We start from the raw sequence: 25821 nt of genomic DNA, 5'->3' as shown, positions 1-25821 counted from the left end.
TGGTCTAGGTCCCTCAGAACTCGTTTTCTCCCTACCCATGTTCCTGAGGTCTCCCCAGCAAGCTTTCCTTTCCAGTTCCACTCATAGATAAGAGCACTCTGGTCAGGGGAACTGAGGGAAGGACCTTGTTCTAAGAAGTGCTAGAGGTTCTGTGAGGGTCAGATAATAAGTCCCAAAGAAGCTCAGGTGGAGAAGCCAAAGTGGAAGAGAAAACCTGGTGCTAGCAGTACCTTCATCAGGGTCTGTAGGGTGGTTGCATACCAGTGGCTTCCAACATAGACCTTGATGATTTGTTGGGGTGAATATACAGTGATCTCTGGTGTCCACTCCTCATCTAAGGAGAAGAAACAGTATATGGCCAGAAGGAAAATTAATAGAACACTTCAATCAAAAATGTTTGCATGACAAAAAAAAAGGCTGGTGGTATCACCATACCTGATTTTAACCTATACTACAGAGCCATAATAACAAAAACAGCGTGGTACTGGCACAAAAACAGACATGTAGATCAGTGGAACAGAATAGAGGACCCAGATGTAAGCCCAAGTAGCTATAGCCACCTGATATTCTATAAAAATGCCCAAAATACTCATTGGAGAAAAAACAGCCTCTTCAGCAAATGGTGTTGGGAAAACTGGATATATATCTGCAGAAGGATGAAAATAGATTCTTCTCTCTCGCCATGCACAAGAATTAAGTCCAAATGGATTAAAGACCTTAACATCAGACCTGAAACTCTGAAACTGCTAGAGGAAAAAGTAGGGGAAACCCTTCAACATATTGGTCTTGGCAAAGACTTTCTGAATACAACCCCAATTGCTCAGGCAATAAAACCACAGATTAATCACTGGGACCTCATGAAATTACAAAGATTTTGCACTGCAAAGGACACAGTGAATAAAGCAAAAAGGCAACCTACAGAATGGGAAAAAATCTTCGCCAGCTATATATCTGATAGAGGATTAATATCTAGGATATACAAAGAACTCAAAAAGTTAAATAATAAGGAATCGAACAAGCCAATCAAAAAATGGTCTATGGAGCTAAATAGAGCATTCTCAAAGGAAGAAATACGAATGGCATATAAGCATCTAAAAAAATGTTCTACATCACTAGTCATCAGGGAAATGCAGATTAAAACTACATTGAGATTCCATTTCACACCTGTCAGATTGGCCACCATCATGAAAATAAATGATCATAAATGTTGGCGGGGATGTGGAAAAAGAGGAACCCTTCTACACTGCTGGTGGGAATGCAATCTGGTCCAGCCATTGTGGAAATCAGTGTGGAGGTTCCTAAAACAGCTAAAGATTGATCTACCATATGACCCAGCTATAGCACTCCTAAGCATATATCCAAAGGACTCATCTCATTTCCTTAGAAGTACGTGTTCAACCATGTTTATTGCTGCTCAATTTATAATAGCTGAGAAATGGAACCAGCCTAGATGTCCCTCAACTGATGAATGGATAATAAAGATGTGGCACATTTATAAGATGGAGTTCTACTCAGCGGTAAAGAAAAATGAAGTTATGAAAATTTCAGAAAAATGGATGGACCTGGAAAGGATTATACTAAGTGAGGTAACCCAGGCCCAGAAAGCCAAGTGCCACATGTTCTCTCTCATATGTGGATCCTAGCTACAGATGACTGGGCTTCTGCGTGAGAAGGAAAATACGTAGTAGCAGAGGCCAGTAAGTTAAAAAGGAGACATAAAGGGAAGAGAAAGGAAGGGAGGAGGGTACTTAAAAGGTTGATATTGTATATATGTAAGTACAATGATTGAGATGGGGAGGTAATATGATGGAGAATGGAATTTCAAAGGGGAAAGTGTCAGGGGGGAGGGAGGGAATTACCATGGGATATTTTTTTTTATAATCATGGAAAATGTTAATAAAAATTTAAAAATAAAAAAAATGTTTGCATGGAGGGGGTTGGAGAGATGGCTCAGTGGTGAAGGTGCTTGCTTGCAAAGTCTTAGGGCCCGGGTTTGAGTCCTAGTACACACGTAAAGCCAGATACATAAAATGTTGCATACATCTGGAGTTCATTTGCAGTAGCAAGAGGTCCTAATGATTCTCCCTCTCCCTCAACCTCTCTCTCCTTGCAAATAAATTTAAAAAAATGTTTGCATGTAAGAATCCATACCTTCATCAATTTATATTGTGTTGCCTACTCTGAAAAGCAAAAATCCCTGACACCAGGATTCCCTGCTGCTCACATACAGCTTCCTGGGGGATTAAGTGGGCTTGAAATGGCAGCTTTGAGAGTCAGCTGTTTACTTTGAGGTAAGGAGGAAAGCCCTTTGGAATTCCAACCCCAAGGCCCTGCTCCTTCTCTACTTGACAATCACCTCCCTCAAGCAAGCTAGGCTGTTCACATATACTGCTCGCTGCCTCTGGTTTCTGGCTGTCTATGTCCTGGGTATGTAGTTTTTTGTGTAGCCACTCAGGCTGGAACTAGGAGTTCCTCTCTTTATGCTTATGGTTTGATGGTCATCAAATCCCTATATGTTTTTCAAGGCATCATATCTGTAAAGACAAATAGGCTCTGGATTGGTAAAATGAAGCCATGAGGCTTTTTCTGGAAGAGGTGACTATATGTGGTTCTTGTTCTGCATTTGGGGACCAGTTTATAATAAGCTTTGGGATGAATAAAAGGTACACAACTAGATTATGTGACCAAGAGGCAGGGGTTACAGAATTAGACTATGAACTCCAGAAGACAGGGACTAAGTCTGTATTGCTCACTTCTATACCTCCACTGTCTACACCCAGTCCTAATATATGCTAGGTGCTCAATAAATGTTGAATGTTGCTGAATGATAATAATACAGCTTAAACTTAAACTAAAAAAAAAACCTTTTAAGGGCTGGGTGTGGTGGTGCACACCTTTGATCTCAGTACTTGGGAGGCAGAGGAAGGAGGATCCCCGAGAGTTCAAGGCCACCCTGAGACTACAAAGTGAATTCCAGGTCAGCCTGAGCTAGAATGAGACCCTACCTCAGAAAACCAAAAAACAAAACAAATAAACAAACAAAAAAACACCCTTATTAATAAGAATCTGTTAACTGGTAAAAACACATTGGATCTGGTGTCATTGAAAACCCAGGCTTGACCATTGTGTAATTTGAGTCAGATCCTTCCTGAGCCTCCACTTCATGCATGGACCCATTGGCCATTTCTCCCTGCCCAGCTGTAAGAAACAAATGACACAGCTTAGGTTGGCTCCTGGCCTACCCTTGGAGATCTGTGTAGCCGCAGACTGTGTAACAGTCCTATCTTTACTACTGAGATAGATTATAGACTTGGATGTGAGAAGAAGGCACTTTAACATGAAGTCTTTCTTTGGGAAGAACTCACAAATGTTGGTGACATTCTGTCCTCTTCTACCTACAGTTCCTGATCCTCATCTTTCCTCTAGGTATTAGATGCTCCTCTGATACTAACTTTTTAAAAAAATACTTTTTTTTACTTGAGAGAGAGAGAAAGAGACAAAGAAGCAGATATATATAGAATGGTTGCATCAGGGCCTCTAGCCACTGCAATGAACTCCAGATGCACGCACCACCTTGTGCATCTGGGGAACTGAACCTGGGTCCTTAGCTTCGCAGGCCAGCACACTAAGCTATCTCTCCAGCCCCCAGGAAGCTCATTTTAAGCTTTCCTAATTTACCGAGTATATCTATAGATGGCAAAGTCCTTGGCTCCAGATGAGTCTTCAGAGCCACTTTCATTGGCTCATAGGTGATGTCCCTCTTGTCCAGGAAGGCACAGAGCTCATACACCTCAGAAATGGTCTCTGTCAGGGGTAGCCGGCAAGTACCCAGCCAGTTCCTGCCCAGAGGAAAGCGCATTAGCACTGCACCCTAGGGAATCCAGCCTGTATCTCCACCATCAGCATGATTTCCTTGATTTTACCTGGTGGCATCTTGAAGGGGAGAGTAAGCCTAGACATGATCTCATCCTGTTGAGGTTGAGCTTAATCTATTTTGGCAAAGCCTGCTAAATTGATTCATTTCAATTCTCCAGGCCCTGCCTCAGGTTCAGAATCCAGGCCAGGGCCTAACTACTTTCTTCCTACCCCCTTATATCTGCCCGAGACCTCTCAATCATGACGTGATAGTCTGTTGTGGGTGGTTATCAACTCTGTGTACCCCAGAAAAAAATTGAGGTCTCATCCCCAACTCTTTACTTCAACCTTCCCTTCAAAGGCATGAATGAGATTTGTGCTCTGTGACATTGTAGGTAGACATGTATAAGAGAGATAAATGAGAATATAGGTCCAAAGAGCCCAAAACAACAGAACTAGGTTAAGTGTTCAAGATTAGCTGATCCTTTCACAGTGATTCAGGAAAATCTGCTATATCTTTAGTTTAGGTACTGCTGGATTTTGCAACATGCTTCAGTGGTCTGAACCTTAGTTTGACCTTTTATAGAATAGGACTGTAATCTATGTGATGACACTAATAGGGACATTCTGAACTCATCCCTCAAGGCAAGGGTCAGGGAACATGTCCTCTGGGAAGCCTGCCCTGCCTTGCTTCTTAGGAATTCACTCTGAGCTTTAGAGAGCCTCCCAAGACTGGAGAAAACTTTTGCACAGAGGTCTGTTCAGGATACCCAGCCCTCTGAGAGTATGATTGTAGCCTGGTTACCTCAGACCTAGCATAAGGAAGTGGATGGCAGAAAACAGAAACATGAAATAACCTGAAGCATTTAAACTTGTACCTTGGCCCCAGTCCTCTTCTCAGAGCACCAAACCTGGTGGAGGTAGACACTTTTTCCCTTTGACTCATGGGAAGGGCTGTAGGTCATTGACAGAGAAGAGCAAAGCCCAACTTCCTGGGACCAGGTGGGTTCCTGAGAGAGACTTACTTGACATGCTGAAAGAGAACTCCATTCCCTGTGATGTACAATCTGCTTCCATCCAGCGTGCTCTGGATGCGGAGCTGTCCCAATGCAGAGTCTGGGTACTTGACCAACAGACCCAGTGCCATCATGTACAATGGCTTCACAGACTCCAGGCCTGCTGCACGTCCCCCTTTTCCAGGGCTTGTTGGAGGACAGGCAGTCCGGGAACAGCCACCTATGCGAGACAGAAAACAATTCCTAGGCTCACATTTTGGTCATATCTGAACTGGAGGTTGGTTCTCAATTCTGTCTGCTGCCCCAGTTAGGACTTACATTGCCCTATGGGAAGTTGTTTTCTTGTACAGTCCAGATCAGGATCATCTTAGCATTAGTATTAACTTTTTATAGACCCAGTCACATTTAAAGGTCAAAACTGTTGGGAGGTAAGGTGGATATATTGTGTGTGTTCATTTGCTTTATCACTAATATGAATTTCAGGAATCTCAGCATAGCAGCCATCTGGCCTCAACCTCTACAGGAATCTCCATTAGTTCCAACACTGGGTGTTTGGGTTAATGGCTCATGGGACTTGTTCTCCTGCAGTGGGCACAGGGTATAATCCACAAGATATGGTACAACCTATAGGATCCTGCCATAATAGCAACATTGGGGCCAGTTGGCAAGTTGCCAGGGGAGTAAAAATATTTTTTGCACATGTTATGTGGCATATGCATGCATGTGCATTTGTGTGTAGGTATGTGTGGAAGGGTGCATGTATACATGTATGTAGAAGCCAGAGACAACCTCCCACGTAGAGTGCCATCCAACTTTTTATTTTTGGTTTTTGGAGGTAGCGTTTCACTCTAGCTCAGGCTGACCTGGAATTCACTATGTAATCTTAGGGTGGCCTTGAACTCACAGGGATCCTCCTACCTCAGCCTCCTGAGTGCTGGGATTAAAGGTGCATACCACCATGCCTGGCTCCATCCAGTGTCTTTGAGACAGGATCTATCATTGACCTAGAGTTCTCCAATTAGATTAGACTGGCAAGTGAACCCCAGGGATCTTCCTTTCTCTACCTAGATACCACTTTACCCAGTATTTGATGTAGGTACTGGGTCTTGAACTCAGGGATCCTCATGCTTACAAGGTAAGAACTTTACCAACTGAGTTGTTGCACCTAGCCCCTCAAATTTCTTTCTTTCCTAAAAATATTTTCTATTTTTATTTACTTATTTGAGAGAAGAAGGCAGATAAGAAAGAGAATGGACAAGCCAGGGCCTCTAGCTGCTGCAAAGGAACTCCAGATGCATTTGCCACCTTGTACATCTGGCTAACGTGGGTCCTGGGGAATTGAACTTGGGTCCTTTGGCTTTGCAGGCAAGCGCCTTAACAGCTAAGCCATCTCTCCAGCCCTCTTTCTTTCTTTCTTTCTTTTTGAGACAGGGTCTCACTATGTATTTCAGGCTGGCTTCAAATTGCCTCTGCCTTCCAAGTGCTGGTATTACAGCTGTGTGCTTGGGGATTTTCATGGCTTTTCTCCAATCCTCAGAATTACCCCATCGTTCCACAGGTGGATGAACTGTGTTCTGAGCCCTGACTCTGTGCTTTGGGCAAGGTATTTAGTACCAGTAACTGCAGAGCTAGGTATGGCTGGCGTTTTGAGGTCAGCCCTGTTCCTCTCCAAGGCTATCAAAGACATTTCCCCTGATTATGATGCTTTATAAAAGATTTATTTGACAGCTCTATTATTTGAATTTATACACATGCTCAGGCCAGTTAGGGGCTCCTGAGGGATCTAGTTCCATTAGTTTCCATTAGCTCCAATAGTTTCCATTGATGTTCAGGAGCCAGGGAATGAAATGATGAAAGGCAAATCAAAACTATAAGACAAAGAGCAGCTGGAATGAGGCAGAGCAGGGAGCACAGGGGTCAGGAAGTATCTGGAACAAGCAAGACATCAATGAATAAGAGATAGGGGCCTAGCATGGTGGCCCACATCTTTAATCCTAGTGGTCAGGAGGTGGAGGTAGGAGAATTGCTGGGAGTTCAAGGCCAGCCAGATACTACAGAGTGAATTCTAGGTCAGCCTGGACTAGAGTGAAACCCTATCTTGAAAAACAAGCAAAAAAAAAAAAAAAAAAAATTGAGAGAGGGAAAGGAGGAAAGCAAGGAAATTTGGGTGTGAGGTAACTAAAGCAACGATGGGAAATATGTCCAAGCATTTCCCATACTCTCCAGCTGTGCCTGGAAGACAAAGGTGGGAGCTACAGGTGGGTACCCAGGATTTCCACAGCAGGGCAAACTGCACCTGCCTGGGAAGCTTGCCTTCACACCCAGCTCTTCCCCAGGGCATTCCACTCTCGTTTCCCACCTAGGCTAGGCTCCTCCTGCTCCAGGGTAAGAAGGACTCCCTTTAGCCCTATCTATCTCCCAAGGTACCTTTGGTGGAGGTGCTGACCAGACAAAGAGGGCATGCATGGTTTTAGTATTGTCAGAATCTTCTCAGATTCTAAGCCAGTCACATCTGCTTCTCTCACCACCACTCAAAGCCCAAAGTAGAAAAATAAAAACAGATGGGTGTGGTGATGCATGCTTTTAGTCCCAGCACTCGGGAGGCAGAGTTAGAAGGATCACTGTGAGTTCAAGGCCACCCTGAGACTACATAGTGAACTCTAGGTCCACCTGAGCTAGAGTGAAACCCTACCTCAAAAAAAAAAAAAAAAAAAAGAAAGAAAGAAAGTCCAAAGTGGCTGAGAAAGTAGAGATATTTGTTACTAGCTTCTCCAGATGAAGTCCAGACTATTCAAGAATGTCAAGGGCAGGCTAACATTCCTAGGTAACATACCTATATTCATCCGGTACAATCGTATGGCTTCTGTAAGTTCAGGGATTTCTAGAATTTCAACTTCTGCTTCTAACACATCTGTGTTAGAAAAATTATCTGGTAGTAAAATCTTGTGGGAGCGGAGAAAATTCACTTGAAAAATAGAAAAACAACATGAGTTAACAAAGTTATTTCTTTTTTTGAGGTAAGGTCTCACTCTAGCTCAGGCTGACCTGGAATTCACTATGTAGTCTCAGGCTAGCCTCGAACTCACAGTGATCCTCCTACCTCTGCCTCCAGTGTGTTCACCACCACACCCAGCAACAAAGCTATTTCTGCCTTACCATGTAGGTCCAGGGTCTAGTAGGCTTTTGGTGCTGCACTTTATCCAAGACAAGCCTGATCAGCTTTGAGGCTATAGGTTTTATAGCTAAACATACCTGCTTAGTTTTGAGGCTGTAGCTTTCAAGCTGAAAGACCCCAAATTACTTTGCTTTTCTCTATCTGAGTCCATAGTATGGTCTCTTGTCATCTGGCGTAAGGCTCCCATGCCAGGCCTTCTTGGCGGACACAGCAGTCCTAAAACTTACCCTGAGCGTCTTGACCCAAGAGCATTCCACAAGAGGGAGTTTTCTTGTTGCTCAGAGAGAAGGAGCCTGGCTGAGACTGGGCTGGCAGGTGGGATTTAAAAGTTGTCCCTGCTTAGGTAGCAGTGTGGAGGCAGAGATGGAGCCAGTGCTAACACTTGTGTGAATCAAGTTGGCAATTGAGAAGCACATCACAGACAACTTCCCTGGGGACTTTCCATCTGAATGGTGGGGTTCCAAATATTGGATCCTCAGTTCAACTTGGTGTTTATTTCCCTGTCTATTTAGACACTTTGTGTTCACTGCTATTTTTTTCAGACAGAAGCAGCAGCTTTGCAATTCAATTCACATTACCAGCAGAGTTCATGCCTGAGGCATAGAAGAGGAAAGCTCTCTTTGGGGCAGGGTGGGAGATCTCATGGCTCCTTAGCTCAGCTGACCAAGCTACATGATTTGGGGGATCTACCTCATCCTCTTGTACTCTGAGTATAGTGGAAGGGAGATCAGCTAAGAACATTCTTTGAAACAATCCTATTTCCTTGGTGCATTGGTGAGAGGTGCTGAGACTAGAACAATGATGGAAACATACAGAGATGGTTTGGTGGTTAAAGGCATATGTTTGCAAAGCTTGGCCGCCCGGGGTTCAGTTCCCAGTACCCATGTAAAGCCAGATGCACAAAGTGGCATATGCATTTGGAGTTAATTTGTAGTGACAAGAAGCCATGACATGCCCCCGCTTCTTTCGCCAACTCCCTGTTTGCAAGTAAATAAATTTTTAGATTTATTTATTAGAGATGGGGGGAGGGGAAAGAGAGAGAAATAAAGAATGGGTGTGCCAGGGCCTCTAGCCACTGCAAATGGACCCCAGATGCATGTGCCCACCATGTGCATCTGGTTTACATAGGACCTGGAGAATCAAACCTGGATCCTTAGGCTTCACAGACATGCTCCTTAACCACTAAGCAAACTCCAGCCCAATAATTTTTTTTTTAAAGAAGAAGAGAGTGGATTCTGGGGCCCAGCTCAGTTCTCTGCCCTTCATACTGACTCCTGTAGCCCCTGACACCACCTTGGGGACTTTTACAGGCAGGCCATCCCAAAAGAAATTGGGAGTAAAATAGCTGAAGCCATGTGGGAGTTAAATTGTGAGCTTTGCTTGCCTCCTAGACTGCCATGCTTCAGCCACCTTCAGAGAAGCACTTCAGGCTCTCAGCACAAAGTGGGCCTCTGTGGGTGTGGGGTGAGTGGACCTATTAACTGCCACTGCCACTCCTAAACAGAGCAATCACCAATGAAGCGGAACTCGCTGCATTCACACTCAATCAGGGCCACAGTCTCAGCCAGCCACAGCAAGTTATCTTCAGTCACTAGGCTTGGATACTTGGCTACCAGGTCTAGTGGAAGAAAGCAGTAGTGAACTTCCTCTTCTGTGTCTAACAGTGGTGTGTCCATGAGTCCCAAAGGTGCTTTATCATGTAGACCTGCAGGAGAATGAACAGAAGGTGTCACCACCTCCCCAAGGCCAGGGCTCTCACTTGACCCAGGACCCCCAGAAGAAGCTGAAGAGACCACCCAAGGGACATGAAAATCAAAGAGAAACAACACGAGTTAAAGCCATTTCTGATTTTACACCTCCTGTCTGTCTTGTCTGTCTGTCTCCTTTTCTCTTTTCTTCCTTTCTCTTTTTATGGTTCAGAAGGAATGTAGTAGGGAGCAGGGCATGGAATTTTTTTTTTTTTCCCTGAGGCAGTGTCTCACTCAAGCTGGCTTTGAACTCAAGAGTGCTAGGATTACAAATATGAGTCACCCAGCCAGGTAAAATCTGCTTTGTTTTTCTGCAGAAAGTAAAGGATATTAAAGGGTGCTATGACATTGTTTTAAAAATATTTTTTATTTTTATTTATTTATTTGAGAGCAACAAACAGAGAGAGAAAGAGGCAGAGAAAGAGAGAATGGGCGTGCCAGGGCCTCCAGCCACTGCAAACGAACTCCAGATGCATGCACCCCCTTGTGTATCTGGCTAACAGGGGTCCTGGGGAATCAAGACTCAAACAAGGGTCCTTAGGCTTCTCAGGCAAGCATTTAACTGCTAAGCCATCTCTCCAGCCCCTACTATGACATTTTGATTTATGTATCCAAAGTCACTACATTCATTTACCCATGTCCTTTCTTTTTTAAAAATAATATTTTATTTTTATTTATTTATTTGAGAGAGAGAAGAGGGAGGGAGGAAGGGAGGGAGGGGAGGAGGTAGGGGAGAGACAGAGAGAGAGAGAGAGGAGAGAATGGGTACACCAGGGCCTCCAGTTGCTACAAATAAACTCCAAGCGCATGCCTCACCTTGTGCATCTGGCTACTGTGGGTCCTGGGGAATCAAGCCTGGGTCCTTAGGCTTTGCAGGCAAGAGTCTTAACCACTAAGACATTTCTCTAGCTCTACCCATGTCCTTTCTAATTAGTCAAGGCAAATATTGTGACCTGTAGATGAAATAGTTGCTTCTTTTGTGTTTTGTTTTGCTTCGTTGAGGCAGAGTCTTACTCTAGCCCAGGGAAACCTGGAACTCACTATGTTTCAAGCTGGCCTTGAACAGCAATCCTTCTACTTCTACCTCCCGAGTGCTGGGATTAAAGGCATTCATCACCAAGCCAGGCAAAATAGATGCTTTTGATTCTCCTAAAAGCTCAAAAACCAGGCTGAAGTAGGAGGATCATCATGAGTTCAAGGCCAGTCTGGGGCTACAGAGTGAGTTTCATGTTAGTCTGGGCTAGAGTGAGACCCTGCCTCAAAAAATTTTTTTAAAAAATTAATAACCATAAATGTCTGTTCTGGTATCCCATGTAGGCCAGCCTTTGCTTCAAGGCACTCACTCACCAGCCAGAGATCAATCAAGGACATTCCTGGTATGGTGGCTAGAAGGTTAACTTGAAAGAATGATAATGTCCCTGGTTTTTAGGAAAGAGTAGATGACAGCCTAGCCGCCTTGCCTAAGTGAAGCCAGTATGCAGAGGACTGGCATGAGGTGGGGTGCTGAGTTCTAGTGAGCAAGCAGCCATGGAGAAGGCATGTCTCAAGTATTAGGTCAGAAGAGACAATGAGAGGTAAAATAGCCATCCAGAAATAGCTCAGAGTGGAGGGTACATACTGGATAGAAGCCACTGCTGTTAGGGTAAGGAGCAAGGAAGCTGGTGTGTGCTTCCAGGGGATCAGTCTATCTCAGATTATACCTGTGAAGGCTGGGCTTTTGATTGGAAATTCTGAGGGCTTGCTGATACACTTCCATGTTCGCCAGTAGTTCAGAGATGCTCTCTCAGCAACAGGAATGTCTGCAGGCCGCACGCGGAGGTGGTGCTTTCCCTCCTTCAGATTATCTAGAGTCTGTTAAATAAAGATTGAAAATCTGAACCTGCTAACTACCCACAAACTCTAGACAAATACCCAGAAAGATAGTAAGTATGAGACTTATTTTGCAAAGGTATTTTAGTTTTTGAATTATTTTATTTTATTTATTTGAGAGAGAGACAGAAAGAGAGAGAGAGAGAGAGAATGGGTACACCAGGGCCTTCAGCTGCTGCACATGAACTCCAGACACATGCACTACCTTGTGCATTTGGCTTATGTGGGTCCTGGCATATCAAATTTGAGTCCTTTGGCTTTGCAGGCAAGTGCCTTAACCACTAAACCATCTCTCCAGCCCTTATTTTATTTATTTATTTACTTATTTATGAGAGAAAAAGAGAGGCAGATAGAGAGAAAGAATGGGCATTCCAGGGCCTATAGCCACTGTAAATGAACTCCAGACCATATGCCAACTTGTCCATCCAGCTTTATGTGGGTACTGGGGAATTGAACCGAGATCATTTGGCTTTGCTGGCAAGCACCTTAACTACTAAGCCATCTATCTCTCCAGCCCCTTTTCCCTTTTTATTTTTCCCACTAAGGTAGGGTCTCACTCTAGCTCAGGCTGACCTGGAATTCACTACGTAGTTTCAGGGTGGCCTTGAACTCACGGTGATCCTCCTACCTCTGCCTCCTGAGTGCTGGAATTAAAGGTGTGCGCCACCACACCCGGCCCACTCTACTGATTTTTTAAAGCAATTTTATCTTGTATTTTATTTTATTTATTTGGCGGGGAGGGGGGGAGAGAGAGAGAGTGAGAGAGAGAGGGAGGGAGGGAGAGGGAGAGAATGGCATGCCAGGGCCTTCAGTAGCTGTAAACAAACTCCAGATGCATGTGCCACCTTGTACTTTGGGACTAGCTTCCACATTTTGTGAGGCCAGAGTGCTTGAATGGAACTGACCAAAGGCAGGGTCATGGAGAGTATTTCCCTGGACACTGACCAATGGCAGAGATTATGCATGTGTAGAATTCTGGAAGGGAACTGCTAGTCATTCATCTGAGAAATACTTGTCATGGATAGCCGCCTCCTGCTGCTGCTTTGTGAGGTAGGGTCTCACTCTTGCCCAGGATGACCTGGAATTCACTCTGTAGTCTCAGGGTGGACTTGAACTCATGGTGATCCTCCTACCTCTGCCTCCCAATTGCTTGGATCAAAGATATGTACCACCATGCCCAGCAATAGCCACCTCCTTGCTTGGACTAGAGGAGGTCTCAGTTTGTAGAAAAGAAAGATATGAGCCAACCATTTTCATATTCTGAAGAAAAATCCAGCATCAGGTATGAAGGTTATGGATCTCCAGAAACTCTGGGACTCTTTTCACATTGTAAGAAAAGGAACCCAGCTTTCTGGTCCTTCTTGGCTTAGGAATGAACACAGTTTTTGCTTCTCTGTGAAGCTGTCAGCTCTCCTGAGGAGGAAAATTGAGCAGAGAAAGGTTTCTGTATGAGCAAGTACTTGTCATCGAGCAATGAGGAATCACAGTTGAGGTGCTAGGAAGGTGACTGAGAGCTCAGAACAGTCTGAACTGAGGCAAGCATACTGAATCAAGACAATGGATGGAAATGTGGTAGTATTTGTGATGAGAAGTGGGACAAAGGAAGGAAAGTGTGTAAAGCGCTCAGGAGGGCAGGACAAGGTGGGTAGAGATGTAAACTGAGACACCTGCCTCTATGCCTTGATGGGACATTGTTTAGGCACATGGAGGCTGGAAGAGTAAAGAAGATGAGCTAGAATGCAGAGCTTAAAGGAGAAGTTTTGATTTGTCTCCTGGTTAAGAGAAACCCCTGTGGCTGGAGAGATGGCTCAGCAGTTAACACACTTGCCTGCAATGCCAAAGACCAGAGTTTGATTCCCCAGTACCCACTTAAAGCCAGATCTACAAAGAGGCACAAGCCCCCAGAGTTAGTTTGCAATGGCTGGAAGCCCTGGCACACCCATTTGTTCATTATCTCTCTTTCTTTTCTCTCAAATAAATAAATAAATATATTGTTTAAATGGTATGTAAGTGGGGCTGGAGAGATGGTTCAGCTGTTAAAGATGCTTACTTTCCTCTGGAAAGAAAATCAAAGGGAGCTGGACTACACTCACAAACTGAAGAAGATGCTGAGTCTCCAGAACTTTAGGCAAAGCCAGAACACCTGGAAGCCAGAGAGGCAACTGAAGAGGAGAGATACTGGATGAGGGAGGACAAGGGAAAGAGGATGGCAGGAAAAAAGGGCTCAGCTTGGCTCTGATTCTGGTGATCAGAAAAAAACATGAAGCCTGCAGGAGAGAAGAGGGTGAAAGTAGGGAGGTCTCGGCACAGCATCCAAGTCCATGCTAAGCTGATTGTTTAGTGTTCACAGGCACTTGAACTTGCCCATTTACTTCACCTATAGTTCAAAACCTCACATTCCATGTCAGTAGAAAAAATACAACAGACTGTCTTTGAAGAACTCTTGGCCACATGGGAGGGAGCCATGGTGAGGAAGTAAATTCCTGTTCAGGACAACTTATCTAAGGCTAGCTGAGTAGTCCCTATTTGGAAGTATTTTGACATGAGGTGTGTCCTCTGGGGGGTGGTGGTGTCAGTAATGATAGCCCAACTAGCTTAAGTAGAAGTATGCTGTTTTGTAGAAATGAAATCTCCATTTCCAATTGTTTCTATTAAAGGGTGAGCAGTACCATCTTCACCAAGAAAGGGATGTAGAAATCTTTTAAATCTTTTAAAAGAGAAGAAATAAAACAAATAAATCTACAAATATTGTAATCATAGCCAGCAAGCTCATGCTCTGTGCTGACCCAAGTTGTCTACATTGTACTAGGTAGGGAATTTCACCAGAGCTGTCTCCTGAACTCTTCCAGTCACTCCTTGCTCTGACTTCTAGAAATGTTAAGTCCTCTCCTCACTGGAAGACATTTGGATGCTTTAAGAAACCACAGAAATGATCCCCAACTCCCTTATCTACTTATTTATTTATGCTCTGCCAGCTTTTCTCAAGTAGTATATAACCTCCCCAAGACCTCAGGGACTTAGCTTGTTTTGTTCTCTGCCATACTCACATATTCCAGAATGCACTTCTATTGAAAAAAAAAAAAAATCAATGAAGGGAAAATGCCTCAGAGAGCCTAAGCGTCCAGGGGGCCTTTGGTTTTGCCAACTGAAGTTGCCAGAACGCATGGCTGGTCTTCTGTGGGCTGACTTCAAGTCTGCTTTCATCAGTATGACTTTTATTCTTTTTTTTTTTTTGTTTGTTTTTCGAGGTAGGGTCTCACTCTAGCTCAGGCTGACCTGGAATTCACTATGTAGTATCAGGGTGGCCTTGAACTCATGGCGATCCTCCTACCTCTGCCTCCCGAGGGCTGGGATTAAAGACGTGCACCCCCATGCCCGGCACTTTTATTCTTCATATGGAGAGTTTTAAGAGGGAAGTCTTGTTCTTTCGACAGGCTGCCACATCATGCCCAGCCAGTGGAGGATTTCTTGAGCGAAATACAGGCCTGAATTCAGATGGCTAATTACTAACATGTGTATGATTGGTGTTGCTTTTGGCCCAGATAGCAGTGAAAACAAAAAAAAATGCAATCAGCTAGGTGTGGTGGCGCACGCCTTTAATCCCAGCACTCAGGATGCAGTGGTGGGAGGATCACCGTGAGCTGGAGGCCACCCTGACACTACATAGTGAGTCCCAGGTCAGCCTGGGCTAAAGTGAGACATCTGCCTTGAAAAATAAAAAGGCAGGGGCTGGAGAGATGGCTTAGCGGTTAAGCGCTTGCCTGTGAAGCCTAAGGACCCCGGTTCGAGGCTCGGTTCCCCAGGTCCCACGCTAGCCAGATGCACAAGGGGGCGCACGCGTCTGGAGTTCGTTTGCAGAGGCTGGAAGCCCTGGCGCGCCCATTCTCTCTCTCTCCCTCTCTGTCTTTCTCTCTGTGTCTGTCGCTCTCAAATAAATAAATAAATAAATAAAAATAAATAAAAAGGCAATAAGAAGCAACATAAAACAGGGTGCAGGGGGAACATGTGTATATTGCCAAAAGATGGCTCACAAATATACCCTCCTGGCAAAGCTTGATAGAAAAGAAGATTTAACAGAAGCGTTTGAAAGCAGCAACCACTCTTAGAGATGCCTTATACTCATTTTCTTTTCTCTGTGTGTAAAATGTGGTGCTGTGTGTGGGTGTGCTATGCTGTAAGTAATATGAGGCACCTGGTAGGCTCACCTGCTATGGCTAGAGGGCAATATCAGATGTCCCCCTCCATCGCTCTTCTGCCCATTCTTGCTTGAATTAGTGTCTCTTGAATTGATGACACAGCTTGCTGTTTGGTAGGGTCTCACTCTAGCCCAGGCTGACCTGGAATTCACTATGTAGTCTCAGGGTAGTCTTGAACTCACGGTGATCTTCCTACTTCAACCTTCCAAGTGCTGGGATTAAAGGTGTGCACCACCACACCCAGCTTGTTTTTTAACTTGTTTTTATTTATTTACTCGAGAAACCAAGAGTCAGACAGAGAAAGTAGATATTTAGCAAGCTAGGGCCTCCTTCAGCTGCTAATGAACTCCAGACACATGTGCTATTCTGTGCATCTGGCTTTACATGGATACTGGGGAACCAGGCTGTCAAGACTTTACAAGCAAGCACTTTAACTGCTGAACTATCTCTCCAGCCTTGTTTTTTGTGTTTTTCTTTCTGTGAATCCCAGTGATTCTCTTGTCTCTTTGCCCCAAAAGGCTGGGGTAACAGATGTTTCTAGCATTCATTTGCAATAGGCGGATTACAAATGTTTAGTCCATCTCTATCTGCCTCTTTCACTCCCTCAAATAAATAAATAAATAAATATGCAGAGAGAGAGACAGAGAGAGAGAGAGAGAACCAGGGCATACAGCCACTGCAAGTAAACTTCAGATGCATGCACCCCTTGTGCATCTGGCTTACGTGGATCCTGGGGAATAGAACTGGGGTCCTTTAGCTTTGCAAGCAATCTACTTAACTGCTAAGCCATTTACTCCAGCCCCATTATTTATTTTAAAATATATATATTTATATGAGAGAAAGGCAGAGGCAGAGAGGGGAGAAAGAGAGAGAGAGAGAGAGAATGGGTGTGCCAATGTCTCTAGCAGCTGCAAATGAACTCCATACTCATGCAAACCTTGTGCATCTGGCTTACGTGGGTCCTGGGGAATCAAACCTGGGTCCTTTGGCTTTATAGGCAAGTGACTCAACTGCTAGGCATCTCTCCAGCCCCTCACCATTATTATTATTTTTTTTAATTTTTATTTATTTATTTATTTGAGAGCGACAGACACAGAGAGAAAGACAGATAGAGGGAGAGAGAGAGAATGGGCGCGCCAGGGCTTCCAGCCTCTGCAAACGAACTCCAGATGCATGCGCCCCCCTGTGCATCTGGCTAACGTGGGACCTGGGGAGTCTAGCCTTGAACCGGGGTCCTTAGGCTTCACAGGCAAGCGCTTAACCGCTAAGCCATCTCTCCAGCCCTCTCACCATTATTTTTAATCTGGATGCTACAAGAGCTTCCTAGCTGATCTTTCTGCTTCCTCACTTGCCCCTATAGAGTCTAGACCAGGAGTCAGCACATTTTTTCTGTAAGGGGCCAGATGCTACATATTTTAGGTTTTGTTAGTCATATAGTCTCTGTCAATGCAATAAATACAAGAGCAGCAATGGAAAATGTATAAATAGCCAGGCCTGGTGGCACATTCCTTTAATCCCAGCACTTGGGAGATAAGGTCTTGCTTCCCTTGAATTTACTCTGTAGCTCAGGCTGGCCTTGAACTTGAGATCTTCTTGCTCAGCTTCCCAAATAGCTGTGATTATAGCCCCCAAACCACCAGGACTAGCTAAAATATAACCATTTAAAGTATACATTTGGGCCTGGGGAGATGGCTCAGCAGTTAAAGGTACTTTCTTTCAAAGCCTTTCAGCCCTAGTTTGATTCTCCAGAACCCACATAAAGCCAAATACACAAAGTGGTACATGTGTCTAGAGTTTGTTTGTAGCAGAAAGAGGCCCTGGCATACTCAAACACACACACGCACTTTCTCTCTCTGCTCACAATAAATAAATAAAATATTTTAAAAATAAAATGTAAATTTTGGGCTGGAGATATGGCTTAGTGGTTACGTGCTTGCCTGTGAAGCCTAAGAACCCCCATTCAAAGCTCAATTCCCCAGTACCCATGTAAACCAGATGCACAAGGTGGTGCATGCATCTGGAGTTTGCAGTGGCTGGAGGCCCTGGAGCACCCATTCTCTCTCTCTCTCTCTCTCTCTCTCTCTCTCTCTCCTGCTTTGTCTGTATGCCTGCCACTCTCAAATAAATAAATAAATAAATAATTTTTTAAAATGTAAAATTTGAGTTGCATTCAGTTGTATGATGAGATCCCCCATTCTCTATACCATAGGCATTTGTCCTGTTAAGCCCTGTGTTGGGTTCTACAGAGGCAGCTGCTGCCTTTGACTTCCAGGATTGGCCCTGTGGGCTCCAGCCTTTTTTTTTTTTCTTTCAAGGTAGGGTCTCACTCTAGCCCTGGCTGACCTGGAATTCACTATGTAGTCTCAGGGTAGCCTCAAACTCACAGTGATCCTCCTACCTCTGCCTCCCGAGTGCTGGGATTAAAGGCATCACCACCTCACCCAGTTTAAATTAAAATATTTTTTTTAAAAAATGGCTGGACCAGCCAGGTATGGTGGCACATGCCTTTAATCAGCCTGGGCTAGAGTAAGACCCTACCTCACAAAACCAAAAAAACAAAAAACAAACAAACAAAAAAAAAAAAAACACATACATATATTATTTGAGAGAGAGAGAAAGAGAGAGACAAGTGGAAAGTTTTAAATAACATACATGAAGCTAGGTGTTGTGGTATGTACCTGCAGTTCCAAATACTTGTAAGACCCCCATCTCTTTAAAAAATTGCATATGTTGCTTACATAGCTCACATTATGTTTTTATTGTATTAATCCTTATTTTCTCTAAAACTCATAGAAATAATGCCTGGAATCCAGAATGCTCTCAGTAAGTACTGTTTAAATGCATGATGTGGGCCTATTTAATAAAGGTGTTGTGGTGCAGGCTTTCAATCCCAGCATTTTAGGAGGCAGAGATAGGAGGATCACTGTGGGTTGGAGGCCAGCCTGGGACTACAGAGTGAGTTACAGGTCAACCTGAACTAGAGTGAGACCCTACCTTGAAAGAAAAAAATCTGTTTCCTCCAAGCAGTGTTTGTTCCTTTAGGCAAAACCTTGACTATTTGGATAGGCTTCAGGAGTGGTAAAAGCAGTGGAAATGTGTGGGGCTGTAGGCTTACTTGAGGCGGCTGTTGGTTCCCAGCTGTATTTACACTCTGCTTCAGTGAATAAGTACCACTTTAGCTAGGCCAGCCCAAATGTTTATTTCTTCAAAAACATCACTTCCGAAGCATAAGCACTTGTTCCACAGTCTGTTTTAGGGAGGCAGATCCACATAATTCTTCAAATTCTACTGCTCACACATTTTGGAATTTTGGAATTAGACCAACTCATTGGTCTCTGAGTTGCCTCCCACTTAGAAGTTACTTTCTAGATATATTTTGTTTCACTTTAGGAAGTGAGGACAGTAAAGAGGTCAAAGGGCTTAATAAACTATTTGTATAAAAGCTTTCTTTTTTTAAAACTATGCTACAAAAAATCTTGCTTCAATCTCTTTGATTTTCTGCAATGAAAAGTTACACTTTCCCCACAAAACAGTGCTTTTCAGAGACTTCTTAGCAATGAATATGCCAATCCATTTAAGTGGTTTTGAAGATACTTGTAAACAATTCTAGTGTACCATTCCTGAGGCAGTTGAAAAAAAATTTAACCCAGTGGGTAGCTTAAAAAAATCTTAAAAGAGTGCTATGACTTGAACTGGAGTATATTAAGGTTTTTGATTTCTGAATATATCTCTTATCTTCCCTCTTGATCCAGATACACAGTCTATCTCAATTTCCTTCTAGAAGATGTTGGGGAGGAATAATTGGTGGTGCACAGAGTTGTACTGCATGCAATTTGATGGGTTAGCCCTCATGGAAATGGAGTAAAAAGCACCTTATGCAGACATGGGATTAATATGAAACATGGTGAGTGATCCTTCCCAGTAATAATATTTAGTATTTTCAGGTTTAAAAAAAAACCTGTTCAAAAACTGCTGAATAAACTACGTAAGCTCAGCCACCAAAATGATTGATGTGGTTGGAGAAAACTTAAGGTTATGTTTTTGGCAGAACTTTAAAGTTTTATAAGTAAAGATATTTAGAGCTCTTAAAATAAGAAAGGAAGCTAGTTGTGGTAACATATATTTGTAATACCAGCACTTGGGAGGCAGAAAGAGGAGGATCAGGGTTCTGGAGAGATGGCTTACTAGTTAAGGTGCTTGCCTGCAAAGCCTAATGACCTGGGTTTGATTCCTCAGTATCCACATAAAGCCAGATTTAGAAAGTAGTGCATGACCTGGAGTTCATTTGCAGCAGCTGGACGCTCTGGTGCCCCATTCTCTCTGCCTTTCTTCTATCACTCTTTGCTTGCAAATAAATAAATAAAAATATTTTTTAGAAAAGAAAAAGGGGGGCTGGAGAGATGGCTTAGTGGTTAAGGCATTTTCCTGCAAAGCCAAAGGATCCTGGTTTGATTCTCCAGGACCCAAGTAAGTCAGATGCACAAGGGGGCGCATGCATCTGGAGTTCATTCACAGTGGCTGGAGACCCTGGTGCACCCATTTTCTCCCTCCCCACCTTAATCTTTCTCTCTCTCAAATAAGCAAATAAATAAAATGTATTTTAAAAAAAGAAAAAGGAGGGTTAGGAGGGGTCCAAGGTCATAGCAAATTTAAGGCTAGCCTGGACTATATGAGAACCTGTCTTCACAGTGACAAAGCAGGGGAAAAAAAGCCTCTTGGAAAACAGTAGTGAAGGCAAAGGAAAGATTCTGAAGTTTGGAGAACCTTTTCTTTGCCAAAGTGAATACCGAGTACCTAACAGGTACATAGTCTATGATATATGCATATTTGTGTATGTGTGTGTGTCTGTGTGTGTGTATACATATACATCCATAGGGCTGGAGAGATGGCTTAGCAGTTAAGCGCTTGCCTGTGAAGCCTAAGGACCCCGGTTCGAGGCTCGGTTCCCCAGGTCCCACGTTAGCCAGATGCATAAGATGGCGCACGCATCTGGAGTTCGTTTGCAGTGGCTGGAAGCCCTGGCGCGCCCATTCTCTCTCTCTCCCTCTACCTGTCTTTCTCTCTATGTCTGTCACTCTCAAATAAATAAATAAAAAATGAACATATACATCCATATATGTATATATATGTATACACATACACACACACATATATATTTATTTATATATAAACATATATATTTGTTTTTCCTTTTTCAAGGTAGGGTCTCACTTTAGCTCAGGCTGACCTGGAACTCACTCTATGAGCCCAGGCTAGCCTCAAACTCACAGCAATGGCAATCCTCCTATTTTAGCCTCTTGAGTGCTGGGATTAAATGCATGTGCCACCATGCCTGAGGGAGAAAAAAAGAAAATTATATATAATTTGTTTGTTTTTTTCTAAGTAGGGTCTTACTCTAGTGCATGCTGACCTGGAACTCACTATGTCGTCTCAGGCTGGCTTTGAACTCATAGTAATCCTCCTACCTCTGCCTCCCAAATGCTGGGAGTAAAGCTGTGTGCCACCATGCCCAATAATAAAATAATTTTTTTTCTTTTTGGTTTTTTGAGGTAGGGTCCCCTGGCCAGGTGTGGTGGCAATTCGTCTTTAATCCCAGCACTCAGGAGGTAGAGGTAGGAGGATTGCCATGAGTTTGAGGCTACCTTGAGACTGCAAGTAAATTCCAGGTCAGCCTGGACTAGAGTGAAACCCTACCTTGAAAAACCAAATAAATAAATAATAAAAAAAACAAATAAAAGAGAGACTAATTGAGACGGGGATGGAGAATGGAGCTATGAAGGGGAAAGTGACAGGGGGAGTGAATTATCATGGTTAATTGTGTGTAATTATGGAAACTGTCAATAATAAAATAATTTTTTGTTTTGTTTTTGAAGGTAGGATCTCATGTTAGCTCAGGCTGACCTAATTCACTATGTAGTCTCAGGGTGTTTTTGAACTCACAGAGATCCTCCTACCTCTGCCTCCTGAGTGTTGGGATTAAAGGCATGTGCCACCATGGCTGGCTAACAAGTTAAAAAAAAAAAAAGAACATGCAATTTTAAGGCTGGAGAGGTAGCTTAGTGGTTAAGGCATTTGCCTGCAAAGCCACAGGACCCAGGTTCAATTTCCCAGGACCCAGATGCACAAGGTGGCACATGCATCTGGAACTCATTTGTAGCACATGGAGGTCATGGCAAGCTCATTCTCTCTTTCTCTCTCTCTCTCAAATAAAGAAAGAAAGAAACATAAAATAATATGCAATTGTCTTTCCTTCTCTCTCATTCATTTTTTTTTTTTTGAGACAGAGCCTCAGTGTAGCTCAGGCTGCCCAAGTCTTACTTTGTAGCTTCAGGCTGGCCTCAAACTTATGGCAATACTCTTACCTCAGCCTCAGGGTGGCATGGGCTGCAATGCCCAGCTAGAATGTGCAATTTTCCAGGGGTGGTGGCTCACACCTATACTCCCAGCACTCAGGAAGCTGAGGTAGGAGGATTGTCATGAGCTTGCAGCTGGCCTGTATGATAGAGTAAGTCCAACCTGGGCTAGAGTGAGGTCCTGCCTAAAGGACCAAAAAAAAAAAAAAAAAAAAAAAAAAGAATGTACAATTCAAAGCCACTTATGGTGGCTGGCACATGCCTGAAATCTCAACCCTTGAGGGAAAAGGCACAAAAATTATAAATTCAAGGCCAGCCTGAGCTACACAGTGAGACCCTGTCTCAACAATAGACAACAAACAAAACCACTATGCAATTCTCATATAGTGTTTATTACTTTAGTTCATTCACTACACTTGCCCATTTAAACATGATCAGCCCACAACCAGTATATAAAAGAGCACAGCATTTCATGATGTAAGGCCTCTGTTACTGAACACCCTTCTTGGAAAAGAAGCACATCTTACCTGTAGCAAAGGCATCAGCTGCAAGCCCAGTGCTTGCTCATAAAGCAAGTTCAGTTCTGCACAGCTGGAGAAGGAGAGTTTGGAGGTGTAGAGGTAATAGTGCACATGCCTAAATGTGGAACCATCTCTGTCAATGAACAGTCTCTGGTTTTCTGAAGAGGTCAAGGCTGAAGCCTCTTTCCAAAGCAGTGATTCCGGGAATTGAGCGAGCTTACTTCTGGGAACTGAGAAATGCCAGCCGCCAACATTAAAATGAAACAAATCCTCTGCTGATTCATGAGGCATGACAGTCTCCTCCTAAAGGGAGATATATAACAGAAAGAAATTAAAGTTCAAGATCTGACATCATTGCCCCTGTCCTCTAACAGCAGTTAGAGTGTCTTCTCATGAGGGGGTAAATTTAGGGTGATTGAACCCCTGAAGGTTAAAAAGGCAGGGAAGTTTGTACTTGCTAGAAATCAAAGCTGATCTGAATTCTTGTCTCTTGCTAGTTCCCTAGACCTGTTTTCTCCACAAAAACCTGGACACCTCCTGGGAGGGAAGTCTTTCATAGGATTTAAACACTGTGTGTGATCAAGTTCAACCCCCAGAACTTGGTGTCAGGGATAGTCTTTTCCTGAGACAGCCCCTAGCCCTAAGCAACCAGCTGTTCCTCTGGTCTACCTGAGCCAGAAGACAGACTACTACTATAAAGTTATAAATACTTTTGCAAGGGGAGGGCAGGCTTTCTGACCACTTGGGAACTTCCAGCTGTGAGTGAGTTTGTCCCTTGGCTGGGAGGACTCCTAAACCCTTACTCTCCCCACATGGTAGGAGCTCCTTGAACTTTCTTTGCTCTCTTTTCTTTTCACAGTGTTTTTATTTTTTTTAAACCAGGTCCTCTATGTGGGATCTCTTAGCCATGTGGGTGCCTTTCTTTGGCTCTGTACTTCCCTCAATAAATATAATAATTTAACAATTAAAAAACAAAATTAAAGCATTCTGATTGGCAAGGAAGAATTAAACCATGTTTTCTGACAATGTGATTGTATATAGAACATCCAAGGAATACACACACACACACACACACACACACACACACACACACACACAAACACTAATATGAGCCCAGCAAGGTTGAAGAATGTAGATATATATATATATTTTTTGCTTTATTTATTAAGTTGGGGGAAGAGAAAGGCAGACAGAGAAAATGAGTGCACCAGGGCCTCTAGCCACTGCAAACAAACTCCAGACACATGCAACACTTTGTGTTTCTGGCTTACGTGGTTGCTGGGTCTTTAGACTTTGTAGGCAGGCATCTTAACTGCTAAGCCCCCCTCCAGCCCAGATGAATGTTTTTTAAAAATCAATTATATTTTATACATTAATAGTGAAAAAATGCAGGTATGGCAGTGCACACCTGTAATTCCAACACTTGGGAGAGTGAAGCAGGAGGATCACCACAAGTTCAAGGCTAGTATGGGCTACAAACTAAATTCATAATGAGCCTTGTCTATATAGTGAGACCCTGTCTCAAAAATAAATAAATATTTTAAAAAATGATGGCTGGAAAGATGACTCAGCAGTTAAAGGCTCTTGCCTGATGACCCAGGCTCAATTCCCCAGTGCCCATGTAAGCCAGATGTACAAAGTGGCACATGCATCTTTTTTATTTGCAGTAGCAAGAGGCCTTGGTGCACCTATTCTCTCTTTCTCTCTCTCTCTCTCTGCTTGCAAATAAATAAAATTTAAAAGAAATAATGATGAAGAAAATTTCATTTACAGTATCATCAAAAAAGACAAAATACTTATGGGCATATTTAACAAGTATAACACTTGTGCTTTGAAAACTTCAAAACATTGTTGAGACTTTTTTTTTTCTCTCCCTCTCTGTGTGTGTGTGTGGTTTGAGTACATGGATAAACAAAATCTAGTATATCCATACAGTGGAATGTTACTTATCAATAAAATGAAATTGAGTATTGACACATAACATGGATGGACCTTGAAAGACTTGCTTAAAAGCCAGACATAAAAGACGACATAGTATATGATTCTACTTACATGCAATGTAAAGAAAAAGCAAATTTATAGAGGCAGGAAGTAGATTACGGTTGTTTAGGGTAGAGGGCTAATAATAATAGGTAGAGGTTTTTGTGGAAAGATAATGATGTTCTCAAATTGATTATGTGATATGTTGCACAGCTATCAATATAATAAAAATCATTGAGAGCTGGAGAGACAGCTTAGCAGTTAAGCACTTGCCTGTGAAGACTAAGGGCCCCGGTTCAAGGCTTGATTCCCCAGGACCCACATTAGCCAAATACACAAGGGAGCACATGTGTCTGGAGTTCATTTGCAGTGGCTGGAGGCCCTGGCATGCCCATTCTCTCTCTCTCTTTCTCTGTCTGTCTCTCTCTCTCTCTATCTGCCTCTTTCTTTCTGTGTGTCACTCTCAAATAAATAAGTAAAAATAAACAAAAAAATTTAAAAAATCATTGAACAGTATATGTTAAAATAGTAAATATTCAATATATAAATTATATTTCAACCAAGCTGCTTTTTCGAAAAACAGAGTTAGGAGCTGGACATGGTGGTGCACACTTTTAACTCCAGCACTCGGGAGGCAGAGGTAGGAGGATTGCTGACAGGTCGAGGCCACCCTGAGACTCCATAGTGAATTCCAGGTCAGCCTAGGTTAGCGCAAGACCCTACCTTGAGAAAAAAAAAAAAAAAAAAAAGGAGAAATGATGAGATGTTCTCCATCTCATTGTGCTTTCTTGCAACCCTACCTGCAGAGATATGACATGACTAGAGGCAAAATGCTATGGATTCCTTTTCAACAAAGATCATTAGCCTTCAAGAATTCAAGGTCATCTTAGCTACACAGTGTGTTCAAGGCTAGCCTGAGCTACATGAAACTGATGGAAAGAAAGAAGATCCCAAGAAGAAAGACCAATGATGGAGGAATCACTGTATCTGATCTCAAATTATACTAAAAGCTCTGCAACAGAAACAGAATGGTACTGACATAAAACAGACATGTAGATCAATAGAATAGAATAGAGGAGAACCAAGAAATAAATACACTCAGCTATAG

General features: G+C 43.2%; 1 protein-coding gene across 1 annotated transcript in view; it reads right to left on the bottom strand.

The window, feature by feature from the left end:
* Kctd19 (potassium channel tetramerization domain containing 19) overlaps positions 1–25821 on the bottom strand; it is a 39020-nt gene that overhangs the window by 8242 nt on the left and 4957 nt on the right. Inside the window, exons 2-8 of the mRNA XM_004661699.3 lie at positions 22740–23036; positions 11495–11645; positions 9560–9751; positions 7705–7836; positions 4881–5091; positions 3679–3839; positions 231–334 (exon numbers count right to left, since the gene is read on the bottom strand). Of these exons, the coding sequence (XP_004661756.2) occupies positions 231–334; positions 3679–3839; positions 4881–5091; positions 7705–7836; positions 9560–9751; positions 11495–11645; positions 22740–23036 (1248 nt within the window). The remainder of the gene's footprint in view (positions 1–230; positions 335–3678; positions 3840–4880; positions 5092–7704; positions 7837–9559; positions 9752–11494; positions 11646–22739; positions 23037–25821) is intronic.

Source organism: Jaculus jaculus, chromosome 1 (assembly GCF_020740685.1).
Source record: "Jaculus jaculus isolate mJacJac1 chromosome 1, mJacJac1.mat.Y.cur, whole genome shotgun sequence".
NCBI classification, from domain to species: Eukaryota; Metazoa; Chordata; class Mammalia; order Rodentia; family Dipodidae; genus Jaculus; species Jaculus jaculus.
Note: the sequence above shows the minus strand (reverse complement) of the source record. Positions and strands in the feature narration are given on the sequence as shown.